The sequence below is a fragment of the Ambystoma mexicanum genome, chromosome 14, assembly GCF_040938575.1.
Source record: "Ambystoma mexicanum isolate Mex_15411 chromosome 14, UKY_AmexF1_1, whole genome shotgun sequence".
NCBI lineage: Eukaryota > Metazoa > Chordata > Amphibia > Caudata > Ambystomatidae > Ambystoma > Ambystoma mexicanum.
This window is the reverse complement of record NC_090940.1, coordinates 47,896,461-47,921,032: the sequence shown is the minus strand read 5'-3', so window position 1 is coordinate 47,921,032 and position 24,572 is coordinate 47,896,461. Positions and strand designations below refer to the sequence as shown.

General features: G+C 48.4%; 1 protein-coding gene across 4 annotated transcripts in view; it reads right to left on the bottom strand.

The window, feature by feature from the left end:
- PRKD1 (protein kinase D1) overlaps positions 1 to 24,572 on the bottom strand; it is a 1,050,331-nt gene that overhangs the window by 571,715 nt on the left and 454,044 nt on the right. For all 4 annotated transcript variants that reach the window (XM_069638504.1, XM_069638505.1, XM_069638506.1 and 1 more), the window contains one exon: positions 14,538 to 14,676. In XM_069638504.1, coding sequence (XP_069494605.1) covers positions 14,538 to 14,676 — 139 coding nt within the window. The remainder of the gene's footprint in view (positions 1 to 14,537; positions 14,677 to 24,572) is intronic.

Genomic DNA, 24,572 nt, shown 5'->3' with positions numbered 1-24,572 from the left:
AGTGTTACACTTATGGAACCCCCTGTTTTAAGAGGCCTGAACAAGAAAGCCAGCCACACCAAAAACAAAGAGCCACATGGCGCTAACCACAGCCCAAGAGCTTACATAAAAATATTTTGTTAAAAGTAACTTTTTTTGTCTTTTTTGTAGGGGTAGCAAGGGAGAGCATGTGGGTAGCAAGGGAGACCTCAAGGGTCGCAGCTGCGACCCCTGGCAACCCCCAAGGACGTCCCTGGGTAAGAGTTAACTTGCCGCATTTTACCATTGTGCACCCTTTTTAATCAATGAAACAGGGTTCCCTTTTCCTTGCGCCATGCAGACTACCAGCAGGCAGCCTTTTGGTCATTGAATAGCGATGCAGCTCATGCCAGCAGTGGACCCGCCTGCGGGGAAGTCTGGCGATTTGCCACAGAGCCTCTCTTCCATGGTGCTCTTTTAGGAAGAGAACTCAGAATTGTGTATGTTGCTGTATGCAGCACACACTATTAAGATGCTATTTTCACTTGCACAGTGTATTACAGGGCCACTTAGAAAAGAAAATGTCAGGGCCATTTTTGGTTCCCAGTCCACTCCTGATTCACGCTGGTCTTCCATAATCGCTTTCTCGGCACACAGAGTATCACACACAATTCCCCCATCTCTTAAAGGGATCCGCGTGTCAATGTGTTTCTGCCACACCTCAGTGTTGGGTTCAGGTTTGCCAAGGTGCTGGTGTGTCTCCTTCTCACCCCGATATGCAGCTTTACTCCTGGGATATTGTGGCGACTCTCTCTTCCGCTGCCTTTGCCAGCCATCTCCCAGTCCAAGTGTTTGGGTTTGCGGGCCTCTTTCTTCCAGTACCCACTGGTCGGTGGGCTTTACCCACCTCAATGGCCGTAATTCTCACCCCCATTAGTACATGCAACCTTCTAGTCTACAAGTCAGTGGACTTCCTTTTGGTGCGGTGCTCACATCCAGGTTGCACAGTCTTCCAGCCAACAGCATCCTTCAGGTCATCCTCCACGACATGGTTTTCCGCCACATCTTCACTGGAACTCGCAGCATCGTCAAATGGCCCATCTGCCATAGGACTCACTTTCCTGAGGTTTCCTGACTCATCAGCTCTCTGCGTAATGAGTGCTGCAAGTTCCCTCTGATCGCTGGTACTGATGCCGGCCCTGGCCTCCCCCGCTGGCCGTCCTTCTCTCCAGAAGTGGGCAAAGACTCTGCCTCGTTCTTCCCGCCAGCTTTTTGAGGAGGCTGCAGTGCCACTTTCTGCACCTGGTGACTGCTGCCATAGAGAAAAGACTCCTCCAACTTCACTGCCTGCTCAATTTGTATCACTGATTCATCACAGCTGTCATATAACTTCTTCTGCCAGGTAGAATTGTCTTGCTACAGAATCTGTGTGGAGATGAGGTCATATAACGCCTTCTGCCAGGTAGAATTGTCTTGCTACAGAATCTGTGTGGAGATGAGGTCATATAACACCTTCTGCCAGGTAGAATTGTCTTGCTACAGAATCTGTGTGGAGATGAGGTCATATAACGCCTTCTGCCAGGTAGAATTGTCTTGCTACAGAATCTGTGTGGAGATGAGGTCATATAACTTCTTCTGCAGGGTAGAATTGTCTTGCCAAAGAATGTGTTTGGCGATGAGGTCATATAACTTCTTCTTCAGGTTAGAATTGTCTTGCTAAAGAATCTGTGTGGAGATGAGGTCATAAAACGCCTTCTGCCAGGTAGAATTGTCTTGCTACAGAATCTGTGTCGAGATGAGGTCATATAACTTCTTCTGTCAGGTAGAACTTGTCTTACTAAGGAATCTGTGGGGGCATGGGGTCATATAACGTCTTCTACGTCTTCTGCAAGGTAGAATTGTCTTGCTAAAGAATCTGTTTGAAAATTAGGTCATTTAACTTCTTCTGCAAGGTAGACTTGTCTTGCTAAGGAATCTGTGGGGAGATAGGGTCATATAACTTTTTCTGCAAGGTAGAATTGTCTTGCTAAGGAATCTGTGGGGAGATAGGGACATATAACTTCTCCCGCAAGGTAGAATTGTCTTGCAAAGGAATCTGTGTAGATTAGGTCATATAAATTCTTCTGCAAGGTAGAACGACCTAACAAAGGAATCTGTATTGATATGAGCATATCAAGTGATAATGTTGCAGTGAAAATGGCCACCAGGTGGTGACATTTCCCTAAAAAGGCATTCCCCAGGCCATGCAACACTTTCCCCAAATATTCTAGCATTTGAGATAATAATATATAAATTTACCCGTCCTAGAATATTCGGGGAAAGAATTTTGGGGGTCAGTAAGCAAAAGTCTCCTACCTTGTGACTTTTTCATGGTGACATTATCACACAGAACCGATATGAGGCCATACAACCTATTCTGCATGTTAGACCAGGCTTCCAAAAGAATGTGTGCAGATGTGAGGGCATATAACCTATTCTGCAAGGTAGACCAGGCTTGCAAAGGAATGCGTGCAGATATGCCGTCATATAACCTATTCTGCCTGGTGAAACGTTTTTACAAAGGCATGTGTGCGGATATGAGGTCATATAACATGGTAGACCTGTTTTACAAAGGTATATGTGTGAATATTGCCTATTCTGCATGGTAGACCAGTCTTACAAAGGAATATGTGTGCAGATATGAGGTCATATAACATATTCTGTGTGGTAGAACTGTTAAGATGGAAACAAAGTGGGTTTGAGGTCCTATAACACATTGTGCATGGCAGAACGGTTTTACGGAGGAATCTGTGTGGATATGAGGTTGCATAACCCATTCTGCACAGCGGAACAGTCTTACGAAGGAAGGAATCTGTGTGGATATGAGGTGGCATAACCCATTCTGCACAGCAGAACAGTCTCACGAAGGAAGGAATCTGTGTGGATATGAGGTGGCATAACCCATTCTGCACAGCGGAACAGTCTTACGAAGGAAGGAATCTGTGTGGATATGAGGTTGCATAACCCAATCTGCACAGCGGAACTGTCTTACGAAGGAAGGAATCTGTGTGGCTATGAGGTCGCATAACCCATTCTGCAAGGTTGTGAGGTCCGAAAATAAATCCATGCAATAAATAGGTCTCACTGTTACACATAATCAATATCCTATTGCAATTGTGCAACACTGCAGCGAAAATCACTGGGAAAGCTTTGAAATAATCATAACTACTGGGAATTGCTGTAGGAACCCTTTCCGGTCCATTGTTCCACAGCCTGCCTTGCCATTACAGGCTTAGTCCCATCCAAAAAGGGGCAGTGCAGTAAACCGTGCTAGGCCCCGCCCTCTCTGCCTGAGACCCAAAGCAACAATCGATATGTTTGAGCCTCACTGGTCCTCACCAGTCAGGTGCAGCTGGGAACTCTAGGGCCTCAAGGTCTGGAGACAGCCCTGTAGCGATAGTGTGTGCACCTGGACGGCACGGCCGAAATGTGACTTAATTGATAGGACGGGCAGGTGCTAGGAGGGGAGGTGGTGAGGCTGCATTAGGTTGCGTGGAAGAGGTATGTTTTGAGGCTTTTTTTCAGAATGTGGTGACGGAGGGTGCGGTGCAGATGTGGAGTAGTAGGGAGTTCCGGGCTTTGGTTACCCATTGGGTGAATGGTTGTATTGTGTGCATTTTTCATTGGCAGAGTGGAATGCATAGGAGACATCGGCAGGCGTGTCTGGTGTTCCTGTAGGTGAGGGGTTTCCGTTTGTCGTGGAGGTAGAATGGCGTTTTGAGGTGGTTGGCTGTGTATACAATGCAGAGTCCTGTGAAGGCAGTTCTCTGGGGTACGGGGACCCCAGCATGCCGAATGCTGCTTGCAGTCTTGTGTGGAAGGGATGTGTCCTAGCAAGCCGGGCCGGACTGCACCCATTAACTGATTTATATAAGGCGGCACCTCTTCTGGATGGCATAGACACTGTTGAGGAGGTCCCAGACATGGCCTGCACTCCAGCCAACCATTTTGAAATACCAGGAACATACTCGCTGAGATATGTGACGTATGCGGAGCAAATAAACCAACAGAGAGCAGCACTAGAGCTCTGCCCAGTGCCCATCAGAAGAGCAATACCTGCTGAAGTGCCAATAACCAGACAACCATGGGCAGCACGGTACCCATTGAGACAACCGTACCAGCAGCTGACACGAAATGAAGACTACTTACAAACTGTCCCCGAAGAGACCCAAAGGGCCTTAATTGAAGGTGAATGGTGTTGACACAAGGGCCCGGACAGACGTACAGATGAACGAAACGACAATCAAAAGATGACACGCAAAGACAAAATGTAAGGAATAATGATGTAATGGACTTAGAAGAAGAAACGATGTTGAAATATAAAGAAACGTAACCATGAAATAGGATGAAAATATGCAACTAGCTAACGCCTGAAAATAGGCTTGGAACGCAAGAAGCTAAGAAAGCAGTGTGGCTTGCTATGCTTAGAAGAAGAATAGAGCAGCAAGCGCCAACTATATATCTACCTCAATGAAGCACATTATACAAGTGCGACTCCATTTTACAAAAAGCAGAATTAAGCCGAGGATAGGAGGGGTCAAAAAGGCCAAGATTCATACTCCAGCAAAGCTAGAAGAAACAGTGGAATTAAAACTAAGCAAGAAGCCGCTCATGCCTGGGAATTTGAGGTCAACCCAAGGAAGGGAGGAGAGCAGCAACTTCGAAGAATCGAAACTTAAGAGCATAGCAGCCTGCCCCGTGAAGATCGAGATAAGGAGGCCCAGGCAGGTGGCGAGGCCGAAGGGAGAATCAAATACGCAAATAGAGGGAAAATTAAGCAGATTCACGGTGTACAGACAAGTGACCAGCCAAGCACGAAGAGGTACCAACGTCTGATGTCACCCAAAACCAGAGGATGCCATAACCTTTCCTGATAAGAAGCTACAGTTTCGAGGCCAACCTCAGCCAACTATTTGGCACATAGCCCTAAAGGTACTGATTGATGGAAGGGAGGCAGGGTGAATCGTGGGGCACACTGCATCTGGGTGAACATTCTGCATGCTGCTAATTAAAGTGGAGATTTATGCCTAGGGGTGTAACTGACCCTATCACAAAGGACCAAATAATCTAGGGTTCGATAGCTAGTAGAACCAATGAGACGTCGTACTTGTAGTGACGTCTAGCACAAGAGATGTAGAGGGATGGGCGTAGACGCCCACCCTCTAAGAGTTATCCAATCCTCACACTCCGTTACCATATACAGATATAGCACCTATACTTAAGTTATCTTTTTAACCAATAGAATTGCATGACAAACGTTTGAGTGACACACATCAATAATGATGAGAATTTGCTATAACTATTGCTGTCTGAATGAAGAAGGGGGAGTTGAAGCAAGACGGGCGATCGCATCACTGATGATTTCCTATTGTTTCCCCGTTTTTTGTACTTGTCATTAAACGGACTCCCCTTTGCCAAACCATTGAGTTGTCCTTATTGATTGGTGTTGGAGTAAGAGAATCCTGCACCCCATCCTCCTCAAGGTGCAGCTATCTCGTCTTAAGGTACTCGAGGGTGAGCTCTGATCCCATAGGCCCGTCAAAGGTCGCTCCGCCCTCCTGTACAACACTCTAAAGAACAGTGGTTTGGAAGGTTTCCCAGAGCAACGCCAGTACTTATGATTAATTGAACATTCTCTATCCATCACGTATTTGGTTTTCCAGTGTAATTTTGCTCATAATATTCCCTGATCTCCTCAAAACAAATGATGGAGCTCTACATTTTGAAAGTAATCCACAGTTCCAATTGGTCACAGCCCATTGGTTTTTCCAACGTGTGCCAAATGAGACACAGATTTGGGAAAAATGGCAGACTATTGGGCAGGGGCGCTGCCAGGTCTGGAAAAGATCAGGGGCTACGCTAATGTCGGGACTGTCGGGACAACGCCAATGCAGGGACTGTTGGGGCTCAGTGCTCGCTAGCCTTTTGGTTGTAGCCCCTGAACTTCTATCCGAGGCTACAAACAAAAGACCCGGGGCTATAGCCCCCTCACCCCCCCCCCCAGCAACACCCCAGCTTTTGGGGTTCAAAGTCTAGGACAGACAGAGGGGGTATCCAATAGATGGATGGCCATGCAGGTCCCTTTAACCACATCACATTGGCTTGAAAGTTATCAGCTCTTGGGTGGGACCCGGATACACCGACGGGCTCATTCTGGACTTCACTGATTGGCTGCAAGAAAGAGCTCACCTTGTACTGCGGCCAGGCAGTTGGGCCTTGCACGGCCAATCATCTCCATCGGAGATGGATCGAATCCCAGATTTCTGGGACTTTCCCCACACGCCTGCGCTGAACCCAGTGGGCTCTCTGCCATGCTCACGTGCACACAGCAGGGAGCACAGTTGCAATGCGGCCGCCATTGCAGCCCCTTCATCATTCACTTTGAAGCGCTGCATCATTCTTGGTACCAGGTCAAAATATATTTTTATTTTGCCCAATTCAAAAAAACATCGATTTAGAAAGACTGCTCTGTGAGCATTCTTTCTAAATCGATCTGTCGTACCCCTGCCGCACACTAATGCACGGGAAAACAGGTTAGTGTGGATGTGTGTGTGTGTGTGTGTGTGTGTGTGATCGGTCTTTATGTTAGGCGACCTGCAAAAAGCAAAAATATGACATAGGACCAATTTCTTTGCTGGTGCCTCAAAAACAAGCCTTATATGTCAAGGTGATCCTAAAGGTATGGAATGTTTTCACATGCGAGAAATCTATGCCACGAGACACGGACCAACTGGCAGCAGAGATAGTCTGGGCAAACCCCTGGGCTCAGAGTGACCCTGTGAAAGAAGTGCCCATATACTTGCATAGGCGAGTACTCGGGTTCAGGCTGACCATATACAAATGCAATGCAAATCATGTAGTTTCCAGGAACTGAATGCGCAAACCTGGGTACATGGGTGGCAGAGATGGCACTTAGTCTATGAAGCACCAAGGAGGGAGTGTTGCACCCTTAGGTGCAACTTGGGGAGCATGGCGTGGCAGCTTGCATCCCACTACGGTCTCCCACTGAGGGGGGGTGGGGGGGGCGGGACATTTACTTTTGGACCATGGCATATTCAAGAGTGCCTGTGTGTGGCCTCAGACTCAACAAGAGGAGGCGAGGCCTTGGACATAACATTCCCTTCAATGTTGGAGTGAAAACGATTTCAAAATGATCACTCGTTGCTCCCCGGCATACAATGACTGGCGTCCGCGGACGTGGTCCATAGACCAGTGCGGTGCTGGCAAATCATCTCTTCGGTTCTGCCTCCTCCAATGACTGGCGTCCATGTTGGGTGTCCGCGGACGTGGTCCATAGACCTGTGCGGTGCTGGCAAATCATCTCTTCGGTTCTGCCTCCTCCAATGACTGGCGTCCATGTTGGGTGTCCGCGGACGTGGTCCATAGACCTGCGTGGTGCTGGCAAATCATCTCTTCGGTTCTGCCTCCTCCAATGACTGGCGTCCATGTTGGGTGTCCGCGGACGTGGTCCATAGACCTGTGCGGTGCTGGCAAATCATCTCTTCGGTTCTGCCTCCTCCAATGACTGGCGTCCATGTTGGGTGTCCGCGGACGTGGTCCATAGACCTGCGCGGTGCTGGCAAATCATCTCTTAGGTTCTGCCTCCTCCAATGACTGGCGTCCATGTTGGGTGTCCGCGGACGTGGTCCATAGACCTGCGTGGTGCTGGCAAATCATCTCTTCGGTTCTGCCTCCTCCAATGACTGGCGTCCATGTTGGGTGTCCGCGGACGTGGTCCATAGACCTGTGCGGTGCTGGCAAATCATCTCTTCGGTTCTGCCTCCTCCAATGACTGGCGTCCATGTTGGGTGTCCGCGGACGTGGTCCATAGACCTGCGCGGTGCTGGCAAATCATCTCTTAGGTTCTGCCTCCTCCAATGACTGGCGTCCATGTTGGGTGTCCGCGGACGTGGTCCATAGACCTGCGTGGTGCTGGCAAATCATCTCTTCGCTTCTGCCTCCTCCAATGACTGGCGTCCATGTTGGGTGTCCGCGGACGTGGTCCATAGACCTGTGCGGTGCTGGCAAATCATCTCTTCGGTTCTGCCTCCTCCAATGACTGGCATCCATGTTGGGTGTCCGCGGACGTGGTCCATAGACCTGCGTGGTGCTGGCAAATCATCTCTTAGGTTGTGCCTGGTTCCTTACAGACTGACTCCAACACCTGGTTTGCAGAAGTGGAAAGGACCAGAAGAACATCAAGGCTTACTCCCAGGTCCCGCCATTGTATGAGTTGGGGGGATGCACTTGGACAAAGGCATAATGCCACATTCCCGGGTAGCCCACGTCTGCCACCGTGCCTGGGATGCATTTGTCTATGCATGGGTGTCCTCTGAACTTCCTAAAGGATGGGTCTTGGATTCACCAGGGCATCCAGCAGTCACTCTCCTGCTCTTTCACTGAGACAGTACTGAATTGAGGACTAGTTTTCCCTATCACATTAGCACTTGGTTGCATGGGAGAATGGAGTGCACTGTGGCGTGCAGCTGAGTGCTGGCCTGGGCCTTGTTCATCCTCCCATGTCCTTGAACTACCACACTGTGGGATCCCTGGGGATGGGTGGGATTTATGCTGGCATTGTAGAGGAGATCCCTCAGCCTGAGAGAGCCCTGGACTGGCCACATCCCAGGGAGAAGTTGCTTGACCATTCTTCAGAAACTTGTATAGCTCCAGTCTGAGTCCTGCACAGTTCCCCGGAGCACTCTATATGGTCTTGTTTAGGGTCCCCATAAAGCATTCAGTATCCCCGTTTTCTTCGTGCCAGCGAGGAGTGATGAGGAGTATGTGCCTGACTCCAAGCAGGTCCAAGTATTTTCCTTGGAGCAACGATGGATTCTCTGTTTTGAGCACCTTGGGAATGCCATAGAGTAGCAGCATCACCTCCATCTTGGGAATCGCTGCTTCGGCACTTCTGGACTCCATGGGATCCATCCCGCAATATGGGCAGTAATCATCCATTGCCACCAGGAGAGGTGTACCACCTGGCAGAGAGCAGATTTCTGCACAGACCTTCTCCCAAGGGTACAGGCCACATTCCTGAGTACAGATTTAGGACAGGCCAAGTGCAATGCTAGTGGTCTGGAACAGGGTACAGGTATATCCTTAACTACCTGGTCCACACCTTGGAACCCTACCTTCTCTCTAAACATCACTCTTGAGTCACCCATTGGCCAACTGGATGACTTTGGTGGCAGTGGGACTTGGACAGTGATTTTCATGCCCTCTACCATTACACCTTCCTCCAACTTGACAACTCTTCATGAGGAGCCATGAAAGCGATGGCAGAAGTTGAGGGTCTTCAGCACAAAATGATACCCTTTGCCGCCAAAGAATCCAGTTGCCAATTCTACTCTGTGGGTTGTGGTAGCGCTTTGTAAGGTTGGAATCCGTGACTGGTGATCCAAGGTGGCTTTCAAGTGTTGGCCATAGTGAGAAGGCGCCATGAAGCAAGACACAGACAACAGATTCACTTTACTTAATAAAAGACTTTATTGGTCAGGTCGGAGTAATGCCTAACTTGTCCTAAGCTAAGGTGGGGGTCTCAGAGAAATTAAGGAAAGTCTGTGTCATCAAGTTCAACTCAAACACCTGTCCATGTCCAAACCTATACTTGCCCTCACAACTAAAGCTATACCATGTGTAGGGATGTCAGCACTAAAAGGAACAGTGTTCAAAGTCAAGTTCTGAGCTTCTTCCAGCTCTGGTTTGGTTTCAGCTTCACTTTTCCCAAGTTCAAAAAGAGTTCCAAAAGTCCCCAAGTTCAACACATTTCCAAAATATCTCAGGGTTCCCTTCCCCAAGTTCAACACAGTTCCAAAATATCTCAGGGCTCCCTTCCCCAAGTTCAACACAGTTCACAGAAACCTCAGGGTTGCCTTCCCCAAGTTCAACACAGTTCACAGAAACCTCAGGGTTGCCTTCCCCAAGTTCAACACAGTTTACAGAAACGTCAGGGTCAGTTCACAAAGTCTCGAGATTCACTTCCTCAAGCAGGCAGCTCCTCCAACAGAACTGCTGTGAGCCTTTTGACTTGCAAGAATGCTTCCAGGTTAAACTGTGTAATCCTCTCAGCTCTTTTGATAATTCAAACGATTGCTTTCTTTAACTTCAATAACTATCATGCAGCACAGCCCTTGTATCATGGCTTTCCTGGGTTTTCTCTGCAGTGGGGTATACTCGGTCTAGGAGAAGTTGTCAGACCACACGGTCCACCAATTACATGTCACGCAACCGATAACCCATGACACTTTGCAATGCTCTTGATTTTCCTTGGCCAACACAGGTTTTCCTCTGAGGACCTGTGTCAGTAATTTCACACTTGCTTTTCTGCTCGCTTCAATAATGCGTATTATGAACTCTCACTTTGTTCATCAAATGCTTCTGAATGGTTATTCACTGCATTCACAATTGTGCATCAATCGCTTTTCACTTGTGCTGTATTTCACCTTATTTCCTTATCTTTTCTTCAATTCGGTACTCAATAAATCGTGTTTCATTTCAAAAGGTACCTTGCAGTTTGTTTGGTATTCAATAGTCTTCCCTTAGGGTTCTAAGCCCCACTCTTGGGAGTTTTAGCTGAATTGCTTCTTGCAAATGTCCAATTCCTGCCCCTGTAGTGCCCTGGTACGAGCGTTCCCTCTCTCAGACTCACCGGTGCTCGGCAGCTTCTGCAGCCATCTCTGCAGTCTTCTTCGACTTCTACTTTCTTCACGGTTAAGCATCGGGAGCTCCAGTGAGCAGCGCTCGCTATCAGAAATCCTTGCTGCAGTGGCCTGCCGCGTTCCCCAACTCCAGCTGCGAACATGCGGCTCAGGTAATTGCAGGGGATATGTCCTTCTCACATCCCGTTCGGGTCACGGCACCTCTCTCACCCTTTGGCAACACACAGTCTACTCTCTGCCGGTCCTACGTTAGCCTGCTCCTCGCGTCGCAGCGGCCTCTTTCTCACCAGGAAGGATCCCCCCTCTCCTCTCTCAGTCTACCATTTTATGCACCTGTGGCCTTTCAGTTGGTCGCAGGTGCAAGTCCTTTGCCTGATCACAATTATAGTAATTAACGGGACATGCCTGACCTTCCATAGTCCTCTTCCTCGTCTCAGTACTATAGTGGTGAAACTATGTGTGGATTACTCCTAGTTGCCTCTTTTTCGTCTCAGTTGTAAAGGTATGTGAATGTGGAACATTGGGTGTGTAGGGACGGGAAAAGGACTTACAACACCTTTCGAAGGTCGGAGAGGGTAGGATACCATGTCTCACCTGCAGACATCCTCTGCCCGCCCACCCAGGGTCCCTCCATCCAAGTGATCCTTCCTTGCATCTCCACCCACAGGGTCGGGATACAAGAGCGATGGCCTTTCCCTGGCCACCTGAGAAGAGGATCCAAAGGGAGTAGATGGTAGGATGCCTTTAGGTTCCTCACAGTAGGTGTACAGGGAAAGGTGCTTAGCAGCATCCCTCTTGGTCTGCGAGTACTGCTGTGTGTGAGTGTGCCGTGAGTGTAATAGCAATAGTGTTTTTCTGGTCATGCTGGTCTGAACGAGTCAAGGTTGTGCCTGGATCGCATTGGCTGCTGTCCGCCACATTTGCTGTGTCAATGTTGACATTAACGTATGCCGTTGCCGCCTCGGTCAAGAGGTTGTCTTTGATATTTTGGAAACCATCGTAGTGACAGTGACACCAATCCCACTTGACAGTATTCTCGGTATGGTCTTGCATCGGTTCTTTGAGTGTGGTCAAACTTTGGCCAAACTGTCCACAATAGTTTGGCCAACAGATGGAACTGCACATTTCCAGAGCTGGTTGTGGAGGAGCGCCTTCTTTGATGTCCTTCATCTTCCTGCAATCCTCTATAGTGCGCTGGTGGCTAAACACGAAGCCAAAGTACTCCAGTGGGTCTTGGAAGAATTCACAGGGTTACTTGGACAGGGCCAACCCCCAGTCGGTCAGTCACTAAACCGTGGCCCTCGGACTTGCCGTTTGTTGAAGTACACCTGGAGGTCATCACTCATGTTGATGATACCGGCCTGGCTGGCGGAACTGGCCAGAGTGCTTGATTTTCTTGAAGCCCACGAGTGGCAACCTCCAATGCAGGGACTCTTTTACCTTTTTGACGATGCCAGCTTTTGACAATGCCAGCTTTCTTCCCCTACTTTCGGGCGCTTGGAGAATCCTTTGGTGCCTGGCTGCCTTGGGGTGGTGGGGTGTTATCTTGGGGGAACTGAACCACCCTGCCTTTCATGCACTGGATGCCAGTGAGCGTGGATGGGGAGCAGGTCTTCCTGCAGCTGCTTGAATACTGTGGTTGAGCCTGTGAGGTCCAGATGTTCGACCACAGATCAGGCTCTGCTTACGAATACAGGCTTGCGTGCAGCATTTTCGTATACGAGTGGTCATGGTGGGCTGCAACGCGGTGGATGACCTAGCGCGTGTCATTGCGGCCCGGGGCGCATGTTTGCAGATGCACCTGTGTAGTTGAGCGCATCAATGCACTGTTAACCCCTTAAGGGCCAAGTATTAGCTTGGGCCATGACACAGTCAAGGCCCATCTTAAAAGGGCATTACAATTGCGAGTGGCCCACATCGTAAAAGGGCAATACACATAGGAGGGTTACACATAACACTTCCTGCCCCTAATTGGGTGTAATCATTGGAGACTCTGCCCTCTTATTCTGACCCAGTTCTTAGGGCCTATTTTGGAGACGAGAGACACCAAAATATGGGCAGTGTGACAGGAAGAAAAGAGACAACCAAAAGAAGCACTGAGGCATGCAGGAGAGTAGCAACTCCTCAGAAGGGGGGCAACGGTGTGTTTTCCACCTCCATCCTTCCCCTCCACCCCACCCTGGTCGCTCCTGAACTGCAGCTAATCTTTCCTGTCGAACTAGCCCCCAATTTCTCCCTGTCACAAATCAAAGCTGTCGGGCGGGCTATCTGGGGAGGGCTGCCCCTTTCTCTGCACTCAGAGGGGAAAAAGGCAAACCAGGGTATTTAAATCCTGATAATGTGGCGAGAGGAAGATTAGTGGCGCTATAACGTCACCTCTCGTTATAACGACGACTGGCAAAATCTAGAGCCAGGATACAAACCCACTCATCCAGAGGGAGTGCACCTGTTCACAACCTGCTTACAGGCCAGACCTGGCTTTACAGACAAAAGGACCGGCGTCTTTGCTGTTATAGTATTCAAAGTCTCCCCGTTAAGGCAGTGCCATAACTAAGGGTGAGCAAAGATTTCGCTGGCTAAGCGACTAGTGGGGAATCTGTACTGGATCCCGCTTCTGCCCGATCCGCGAAATCAGCATTACTTTTCCTCTGCCACTGAAATTCCACCCAGTTTCGTGGGGTTTTGCACGGTACGTGCCGTTTCATTCCCATGTTAGTTCCATGTCACGTGACGAGAAACTTCGCATATGTCTTTTTTTCCGATCCTCTCTTCTTTCACAACACACGAAATTCTGGGTGGTTTTTCGATTCGTGATAGGTTCGCGGAGCAACACGAGAATTTTCGTGCAGGTCTCTTTTGATCCATGGTAGTTTTGCGCAGCGGCACGAGAAACTTCACACAGCTTTTTTGTACGATTCATGGTAGGTTGGCATAGCGGCATTACTTTGCATGTTTTTTTCGAACCATGCTAGATTCACGCATTGGCACACAAAACTTTGCACAGCTTTTTTTGTTCAGCTCTTTTCAATTTGTGCTAGATTCATGAAACAGCACAAGAAACTTCACACAGCTTTTTTGTTCGATTCGTACTAGGTCAGCGCAGCGGCGCAGGAAATTTTGTGCAGCATATTTTAGATTGTGAGATGGCACAAGAAACTTTGCGCCACTCTTTTTGATGAACTGGGGTGGCGGTACTGTGGATCACAGCAAAACGGATCGAAATCTTTTAGACTTTGCTTCCGCGGCGGCCGAACAGAATTTCACAATTTGGCCCAGCCCTAGTCATAACCAAGTAAAGGTGGGAGTGGGCGTAGGGTTTCCATAGACAGTGAAAGAAAAGTTCTCGCCTGGGGGAGGGCAGGGGGTCTGCAGTCTGAGCTGTGCTCCTGTGTCAGGCAATACTGAAGACATTCCTTTGCTGAAATGAGCCATGTACATGCATGACAGAGAGCAGGCAGAGATGGGAAATAGTTTGCGCACATAACTGCGAAGCCCCTGCAGCCCGCGTGTACCCTCAGTGCCGGGCTCCTTGAGATCAGAAGGACAGGATCTGAGGTCACTCTGTTCCAGGGCTTCAATGTGTGAGTTCCCCACTGGAGATACTTTAATCCACAGGTGCCTCCCAACCTTCACTTTGCCAATTCACCTCAACTTGTTTCTTCTGCATTTATTTTCTAAGTCTTCTTTTGTTCTCCTCGAATTCCTATGACAATTTCCCATCAACACAATCCATCGCGCTTTCCTTTCACCAGGAATTCTATATCACAAAGCGCACAGTAAGCACAGCCCCCTGCCCTGGGGCTTCTAAGCACTAAAATGCAATGCGTGTCCCATCGCAGGCCCCCTGCTAATACCCATGGGTTCACTTTCTCCTTGTACCTGATAGGACCACTTCAATGAGGTCACCGTCCTGGATTTCGCTGGCCGCCTTCACGAGCTGCAATATGTTGTCAGAGCTGGAATCATGGCGGAAAAGAAGGATCTTGTCGTACATGCCGTAGAAGCCGCACTCTGGAAACTGAGAAGAAAGGAAGAGAAAAAAGAGCTGGAGTGATGGTAATAATTATCACTACCCGTATGTAGCACACTTTACAAGGTGAACCATCTCAAGGCACTGATACGCAACTCAATGGTTATCCCATGGGGTAATGGGAGGTTCAGTCGCTCTGGACCAGCTGGGACTGAACTCCTGACTTTCAGGTTACACACAGATCTCTGCAGGAGGTGCATTAGTCCACTGAGCTAGCTTAACAGCCACCACCCCATCCCCAGTGTTCATAGTATAGTGCAGTCTAAGAAACGCCCCCAGGATACATTAAATACATATTACTACACATGTGCAATGATTAATGTCTCCTGACCGGAGTAAGGAGCCTATGGGCTTGGGGTCAGTTGAACAATGTCAGACATTTACAGCAATGTGCTCGCTTGGAAATGCTCCAATGTTACTCTGAGAGGAAGGAATTGTGATTCACAAGAAGTTACATCTCGAATAACCATTGGCCATTTTAATGTCTACGCGTTCTTCCTAATTTGGGAACATACTCCATGAAGAAGTTGGATATGCACATGTATTTGCACGGTTCTTTCGCATTTACTGATCCAATCAGGGGAGCCAGCTGCAGGAGGCCATTCTGTACATCTTCAAAAACACTTATAAAGATATTAGGTTAACTGAGTGCACTGCGGCTCATGCAAGAGTAAATTACACAGAGACCACTTCCTTTTTCAGTTAAATGCAAAAAGTCAACTGCGTGCAATTTGTAGTTTTTACACTACATTGTGGAAAGGTTCAGAGTAAATACAAACAGAATTAACTTTACTCAGAACCTTTCCTCTACATGCAGCGCCTCTCTCTAAACACAGGAACACATGTAGACCTCAGGCAGTGCCTCTCTCTAAACACAGGAGCAAGTAGTGACAGCGAGCTGTGTTACTCTCCTACCACAAAAACACATAGAGACAGCAGGCAGTGCCTCTCTCTAAACACAGATACAAGTCCAAACAGCGAGCTGTGCTACTCTCTAACCACAGAAACGCATACAGAAAACACAGGAACAAGTACAGACAGCGGGCTGTGTTACTCTCTAACCACAGAAACACATGCAGACAGCAGGCGGTTCCTCTCTTCTAAACACATGAACAAGTCCAGACAGCGAGCTGTGCTACTCTCTAACCACAGAAACACATCCAAACAGCTGGCAGTGCCTCTCTCTAAACACAGGAACAAGTAGAGACAGAGAGCTGTGCTACTCTCTAACCACAGAAACGCATACAGAAAACACAGGAACAAGTACAGACAGCGGGCTGTGTTACTCTCTAACCACAGAAACACATGCAGACAGCAGGCGGTTCCTCTCTTCTAAACACATGAACAAGTCCAGACAGCAAGCTGCCCTACTCTCTTACCACAGAAACACATGCAGACAGCAGGCGGATCCTCTCTCTCTAAACACAGGAGCTAGTAATGACAGCGAGCTGTGTTACTCTCCAACCACAGAAACACATACAGAAAGCAAGCAGTGCCTCTCTCTAAACACAGGAACAAGTCCAGACAGCGAGCTGTGCTACTCTCTAACCACAGGAAACACATGCAGAAAACACAGGAACAAGTCCAGACAGCGAGCTGTGCTACTCTCTACCCACAGAAACACATGCAGACAGCAGGCGGATCCTCTCTCTCTAGACACAGGAACAAGTCCAGGCAGCGAGCTGTGCTACTCTCTAACCACAGAAACACATACAGACAGCAGGCAGTGCCTCTCTCTAAACACAGGAACAAGGGCAGACCGCGAGCTGTGCTACTCTCTAACCACAGAAACACATGAAGACAGCAGGCGGTGTCTCTCTCTAATCACAGGAACAAGTTGTGACAACGGGCTGTGCTACTATCTAACCACAGAGACACAAACAGACAACAGGTGGTGCCTCTCTCTCTAAACAGAGGCACAAGTACAGACAGCGAGCTGTGCTACTCTCTAACCACAGACACACATGCAGACAGCAGGCAGTGCCTCCCTCTTAACACTTGAACATGTACAGACAGCGAACTTTGCCACTCTATAACACAGAAACACATGCCTCTCTCCAAACACAGGAACAAGTAGTGACAGCGAACAGTGGTACTCTCTAACCACTGAAACACAGATACAGTGTGCATTGGCTATCACTGATCACAGAAACGTGCACAGACAGTGAGCGGTGCAAATCACTGACCACAAAGACACAAACAGATATCAGGCTCCCAGACTCCCTGGCCACTGAGATGTAAAGTCCGAAAGAAGCAAAGTATCTCTCTCACTGGTTACAGGGATGTTCAAGCAGTGCACCGCTCCTTGTGCTGAGCACAGAAACGTGCAGACAGTGAGCAATAACTGACTGACCACACGAACACATACACACTGTGAGCATTGCCTCTCCATGATCGCAGAGGCATTAGGACAGTGTGACAGCAAGTGATGCCTCTCACTGACCACTGAGCTACACAGAGATAGCGTGGCGCCTCTTACTGACCACAGAGATATATTCTGAGACTGCGTGGCGCCTCTTACTGACCACGGAGATATATTCTGAGACTGCGTGGCGCCTCTCACTGACCACAGAGATATATTCTGAGACTGCGTGGCGCCTCTCACTGACCACAGAGATATATTCTGAGAGTGAGTGGTGCCTCTCACTGACCACAGCGATGTACAGAGATGGCATGGACCACAGAGATATTCTGAGACTGCGTGGCGCCTCTCACTGACCACAGAGATATATTCTGAGACTGAGTGGTGCCTCTCACTGACCACAGCGATATACAGAGATGGAGTAGACCACAGAGATATACTGAGACAGAGTGGTGCCTCTCACTGATCACAGAGATATATTCTGAGACTGAGTGGTGCCTCACACTGACCACAGAGATATATTCTGAGACTGAGTGGTGCCTCTCACTGACCACAGCGATATACAGAGATGGAGTGGACCACAGAGATATACTAAGACAGAGTGGTGCCTCTCACTGATCACAGAGACATACCGAGATAGAGTAGTGCCTCTCACTGACCACAGAGATATATCGAGACAAATGGATGCCTCTCACTGGACCCAGAGAGTGGTGCCCTTCACTGACCACAATGATATACAGAGATGAGTGGTGCCTCTCACTCACTGACCACAGAGATATATGCAGATGGAGGGGTGCCTCTTACTGACCACATAAATATACAGCGACAGAGTTTTGCCTCTCACTGACCACAGAGATATACAGGGATGTGGGGGGGGGGAGGGAGGGAGAGGCTCTCATTAACCGCCGCTGAGATATATACAAACACATGGCCTGATGCACATAGTGTGGCACTGGAGCCAATGAGGGTATGAGGTTATGCCCGCGGGCATCTCAGAGCTGCGCCGGCCACCTTATGGCTGATTCTCAAAGCTTAAAATAGGAGGACATTTGGAGATGCCCGCAGCGTCCCTGAGCTGCTCACACGCAAAGCCATTCACAAGGGTGCTCGGGCATCTCCCCATGTCATCCAGGTGTGGGCTTTGTGATTCGGGCGTAAGGTAACAGGTGCCAATCTGAGCTGCTGTTAATAGCCCCTCTTCTGTTTGCAGTCACAGCATGCTGTGCCAGGCCGAGCTGTAAAACAGTAAACCACTCAGAAGTGTCTAATGTTTTTTCTTTTTCTTTATGGTCTGTACGGGTTTAGGGGCGGGGGGTTGGATAAACGCCTCCTCGTCCAAAGGATATACATAAAACTTAAACATTATATTCAAACAAGGTGAGGGTCAAGACAACTTAGAATTGTGCTTTGGTTAAAATACCACTGTCTCCCAAGAATAATCCCATTTCTTTCTGGATAGCTCCCTCTTCCCAGGAATGATTCCTACTCTGGATAGTCCCACTCCCAGGAATGATCCCTACTCTGGATAGTTCCTCCTGGGAATGATCCCTACTCTGGATAGTCCCACTCCCAGGAATGATCCCTACTCTGGATAGTCCCACTCCCAGGAATGATCCCTACTCTGGATAGTCCCACTCCCAGGAATGATCCCTACTCTGGATAGTCCCACTCCCAGGAATGATCCCTACTCTGGATAGTTCCTCCTGGGAATGATCCCTACTCTGGATAGTCCCACTCCCAGGAATGATCCCTACTCTGGATAGTCCCACTCCCAGGAATGATCCCTACTCTGGATAGTTCCTCCCAGGAATGATCCCTACTCTGGATAGTCCCACTCCCAGGAATGATCCCTACTCTGGATAGTCCCACTCCCAGGAATGATCCCTACTCTGGATAGTCCCACTCCCAGGAATGATCCCTACTCTGGATAGTCCCACTCCCAGGAATGATCCCTACTCTGAATAGTTCCTCCTGGGAATGATCCCTACTCTGGATAGTCCCACTCCCAGGAATGATCCCTACTCTGAATAGTCCCACTCCCAGGAATGATCCCTACTCTGGACAGTTCCCGCTCCAGGGAATGATCTCTACACTGGACAGTTACCCCTCCAGGGATTTATCTCTACTCTGGCTAGTTCCTCCTGGGAATGATCCCTACTCTGGATAACTCCACCTCCAGTGAATGATCTCTACTCTGGACAGTTCCTGCTCCAGGGAATGATCTCTACTCTGGACAGTTCCCGCTCCAGGGAATGATCTCTACTCTGGACAGTTACCCCTCCAGGGATTTATCTCTACTCTGGCTAGTTCCTCCTGTGAATGATCCCTACTCTGGATAACTCCACCTCGAGTGAATGATCTCTACTCTGGATAGTTCCCCCTCCAGTGAATGATCTCTACTCTAGACAGTTCCTGCTCCAGGGAATGATCTCTACTCTGGACAGTTCCTGCTGCAGGGAATGATCTCTACTCTGGAAAGTCCCATTTACTCTGAATGATCCCTTCTCTGGTTAGTTCCCCCTCCCGGGAATGATCCCTACTCTGGATAGTCCCACTCCAAGGAATGATCCCTTCTCTGGATAGTCCCAGTCCGATCCCTTCTCTGGATAGTCCCAGTCACAGGAATGATCCCTTCTCTGGATAGTCCCAGTCCCAGGAATGATCCCTTCTCTGGATAGTCCCAGTCCCAGGAATGATCCCTTCTCTGGATAGTCCCCTTCTGTGGGAATAATCCCCCCATGCTGCCAATTGGCAATTCTCCTTTTTTCTCTGCTTCTCTCACTGTGTTCTCCCCCCTATGACTGTAAAGCGCTCCGTTGCTTCCCGAAGCCAGATCCACGCTCAATAAATACCCTAATAATAATCATAATAATATGAATCCCTACTCTGGATAGGTCCCCCTCCCGGGAATGATCCTTACTCTGGATAGGTCCCCATCCCGGGAATGATCCTTACTCTGGATAGGTCCCCCTCCCGGGAATGATCCCTACTCTGGATAGGTCCCCCTCCCGGGAATGATCCTTACTCTGGATAGGTCCCCCTCCCGGGAATGATCCTTACTCTGGATAGGTCCCCCTCCCGGGAATGATCCCTACTCTGGATAGGTCCCCCTCCCGGGAATGATCCTTACTCTGGATAGGTCCCCCTCCCAGGAATGATCCTTACTCTGGATAGGTCCCCCTCCCAGGAATAATCCTTACTCTGGATAGGTCCCCCTCCCGGGAATGATCCTTACTCTGGATAGGTCCCCCTCCCAGGAATGATCCTTACTCTGGATAGTTACTCCTCCCGGGAAAGATCCCGACTCTGGATAGTTAGTCTGCCAGGAATGATTTCTACTCAGGATAATTACTCCTCCTGGCAATGATCCCTACTGTGGATAGTTCCCTTTCCTCTGAATAATTACGACTCTGTATATGTACCCCCTCCTGGGAATGATCCCTACTCTGGATAGTCCTCTTTTGTGGGAATGATCCCTAGTCTGCATAGTAGCCCCTACCAGGAATGAACCCTACTCGGGAGCGTTTCTGCATCCTAGGATGGATTGGTACTCTTTATGAGTCCTTGTCTTTTTGTCTGCCACTCTACTCTAAACCTGAAAAGGATCTAAGGGTGGATAACAGAAATACCTCTATTCTTAGCTAGTCCTTAGTCTTCCCGCCACCCTACTCTAAAGTATAAATGTTCCAAGCTTTGGGAAATCCTTCCCTACTCTAACGCTATTTACAGAGTTCATTAGCAATGTTCTGGTATCAGGTACTCACATTCTGATCTTCTATCTGTGTCTCTCTGCATTCCCACTCGAGACTTCTGTCACTCTGGTCGTCCTCTTAGGGCCGATTCTAGGCCTTCATATTCCCTTGGCTCTCTTATCGGGCCTTGTCAAACTGCCAGGTCCCTACAGCACTTTGGGTACAGGGCTGTTCACACAATAAAACAGGTGTCTTCCTGACATTACCCTTCAGGTCTCTCACCAGGTCTCGCCCTAGACCATGGGTTCAGTGTTCTCCATAGGTCCCTTTCTAGACCTTGGGTACAGAACACACAATGCTTCTCTTTCTAGACCTTGGTCTTCTGGAGATATCTCCTTTCAGACCTTGGGTTTCAGTGTTCTCAATCGGTCCCTTCTTAGACCTTGGATACAGAACACACAATGCTTCTCTTTCTAGACCTTGGTCTTCTGGAGATATCTCCTTTCAGACCTTGGGTTTCAGTGTTCTCAATCGGTCCCTTCTTAGACCTTGGATACAGAACACACAATGCTTCTCTTTCTAGACCTTGGTCTTCTGGAGATATCTCCTTTCAGACCTTGGGTTTCAGTGTTCTCAATCGGTCCCTTCTTAGACCTTGGATACAGAACACACAATGCTTCTCTTTCTAGACCTTGGTCTTCTGGAGATATCTCCTTTCAGACCTTGAGTTTTAATGTGTAGAGCAGGACTCTTGCCAGATCTCAGGTTACCAGGTTACAGGTAGGGCTGAGTGAAATGTTTGCTCGAGAAGCGAATAGTACAGAATCCGCACTGGGTTTCACTTCCACCGGATCAGCGAAATCAGCATTACTTTTCTGCCACCACGGAAATGTTGCCCGGTTTGTGCGGTTTTGTGCGGAGTGTGGTGTCCTGTTGACATGTTAGTTTTGTGTAGCACAGTGAGAAATTTCACACAGGTCTTTTTTTTTATCCGTGCTAGTTTCATGCAATGGAACGAGAAACTTTACATGTTTTTTTTTTATTCCGGAGCGGTTTGCACAGCGACACGAGAAACTTTGTGCAAGTCTTTTATCGATCCGTGGTAGTTTTGTGAAGCGCCATGGGAAACTTTGTGCGCATTTCCCAGATCCATGCTAGTTTCACACAACAACATGAGAAACTTTGCGCTGGCTTATTTTAGATCTGTACAAGTCTTGCATTACAGCACTAGCACGTTTCTGCTGCTCTTTCCGATTCACACAGTAGCAGAAGAAACTTTGCACATTTTTTTCAGTCATGCTAGGTTCGCGCAGCAGCACGAGAAACTACTCTCAGCTTTTTTGTTCAATTCATGGTAGCTTTGCACAGCGGCAGGAGAAACTTTTGTGCCACTCATTTTGATTCACGCTATGTTTGTGCAGCGGCACGAGGAACTTCCTGCAGCTTTTGTTCGATTCCTACTAGATTCGCGCAGTGGCACAAGAGACTTTATGCCATCCCTGTTTTGGCAGGGAAAGGGTGATGATAAGCGTGGCACACATGGTGTATATTTATTGTTGGCGCTATGGTCAATATGAGTAGCTAGCAGAGACTTGGCCACCCCTGCCCTCCTTCGTATTGGCTAAAATGCACTAACGCATTCTAATCTCCTCTGACGAACTTCCCATACCTTGGACTTCGGTCCCCCGAGGGCGTTCACCCAACAGCGCTTCGAGGCCATACCAATGGGAAAAGGTGCTATAAAAATGACAATTTATATTACACTAATGTGAGCACCCTGAAGCGCTTTGAAGTCGCAAGCAGCCTCCCTGGGAGGCTGCACACAGGAAGGGGAGCAGATTTAGCAATATTATAGGTCAGGACTTTTGCCCTCCTCTCCTTCAATTAGTAACCATTCGTACCCCTAGTTTTGTTCACAAGCGAAGTATTCTTAACTGCTGAACTTTTGTACAATATACATAACACTTCTGAAATCCCATTAATAGTTACAGCTGAAGTGAAATCTTTCCTGACCAAAGAGAGGCAAATGAAAAGCAGCCGAGCAGCACCCGGTCTACAGCCCGCCGCATCCACCCACCCACACCCATAGCACGTAGTCCCCCACCCAACCCCAACAGTCACACTACTTTTCTTTCTCACACTCAGTGCTGGCATTGGGCCGGATTTAACTTTGGGAGACAAAAATTGTCTACCTGGATCTCGAATCCGGAAAAATCTATTTGCACCCTTAAATTGGTTTAGTGTGTTGGGACTGCTTTAAATTGTCCTGAAGCTGAGATTTTAACCTGTTCGGACCAGGGGCCAGATGCGTACCAGCATGATCACGCGAACACGTGATCAGGATTCCTGCGACATCTCGTGTTGGGATTGTACTCAGCGATAAAGATGTCAATACAGCTTTTAAAGTTTAAAAGGTGAGCACCTTTTACACATTGCTAGCAACCTTATTGGAAACACTACTCTCTTGGGTTATTTTCCAGGTGTTCATGATTAATCTTCTGTGAGGCAAATGTTTAGGGGAGGGGGTTCAGAACAATCCCTTCCGGCCACGTGGCTATTCGGATCCCACAGTAAACGATTCAATTTCCAGCCCTGGTCACACTTTTACAAAGGGAATGTGTAGGTATTGAGGCAAGCAGACTAGCGCCCAATGCATATAGGAGGGGAGTGAGCCCTCCCCCAACCCCCAGCCATGCACCCATGTAAGTGTTGGGAGAGGTGTTCACCTTAAAGTACCCATCACCTGAAACTGCCATTTTATATTCCCACCCCTCTTTATGGGAGAGAATGCAAACCAGAGCAGAGGCCGCCGCGTTTAGCATAATCCTTTCCCTGCAAAAAAAACAGCAGGGAATGCTGGGCCCTGAGAAGGGCCCTTTCTGGCTGTCGCCAACCCACAGCGCCAGGTCAGACAAAGGCTGTCTCTGGGAGACTTCATTTGGGAGCTCTTCCCTGAGAGAGCACAACAACGTGAGCTCAGAAATGCACCGGTGCACATCGTGGCCATGCACCTGGCAGATAATGGAGGAGCACTAACATGCACCTATTGCCCTGCCCGGACAGTTCTATAACCATTGCACAAATGTGGGATGGCTGCAAAACACGTGTTGGTAGGGGGTCTTTTGTCAGATGTATAATGGTGGACTTTCAAAGTAGGAATATTACTACTACAAATGCCATGTAGAAATGATTTACTAAATTGGATTTGGTTGAGAAAACTAATGGTTGTATTGTGTGTTAGTGACATATGTATATGAGAGATGCTTACACAAAAATCCATTCTTTGCACAAAAAATCAATTTTTTTCAAAAATATATGATAGTTTGAAATGAACTGTTTTTATACTATTGTATGTTTAGAAATGATGTATCGACATTTTTTATGAAATTGCAAAAGAATAAAATGATATATTTTTTAACAAGAACAAAGTCTCTGGTCCTCAGCATGCAGTTTCTGAAATACATTTATTGAGTTTTTCAGGACATAGGGCATCACATCTGTATAGAGTAGGGGGTCTTTTGGCAGAGCCCTCTCTGGATCACCCGTAAGGCAGAGTGTATTTCGTGAGTAGGGTAACACCTTTGTGAATCAGGCTCAGTGCATCTCCGCTGCACCATCCGCCACAGATTGTTTTTGCAAGACTTGTTCCCTTGCCTCATTACCCAGGTGCCTCTAATCGGCCCTTCAGGAAATGTTGGAGAGCAGTGAGGCTCCTGGTCACCATAGCAGCGAGGAAGCCGGCCAGGTTGCCATGGAAGCAGCACCCAAGCTTTGCCCTCTACACCCCGAGCTCCAGCAAAACTTCAATGAGCGGAATAAGTGTGTCTGTT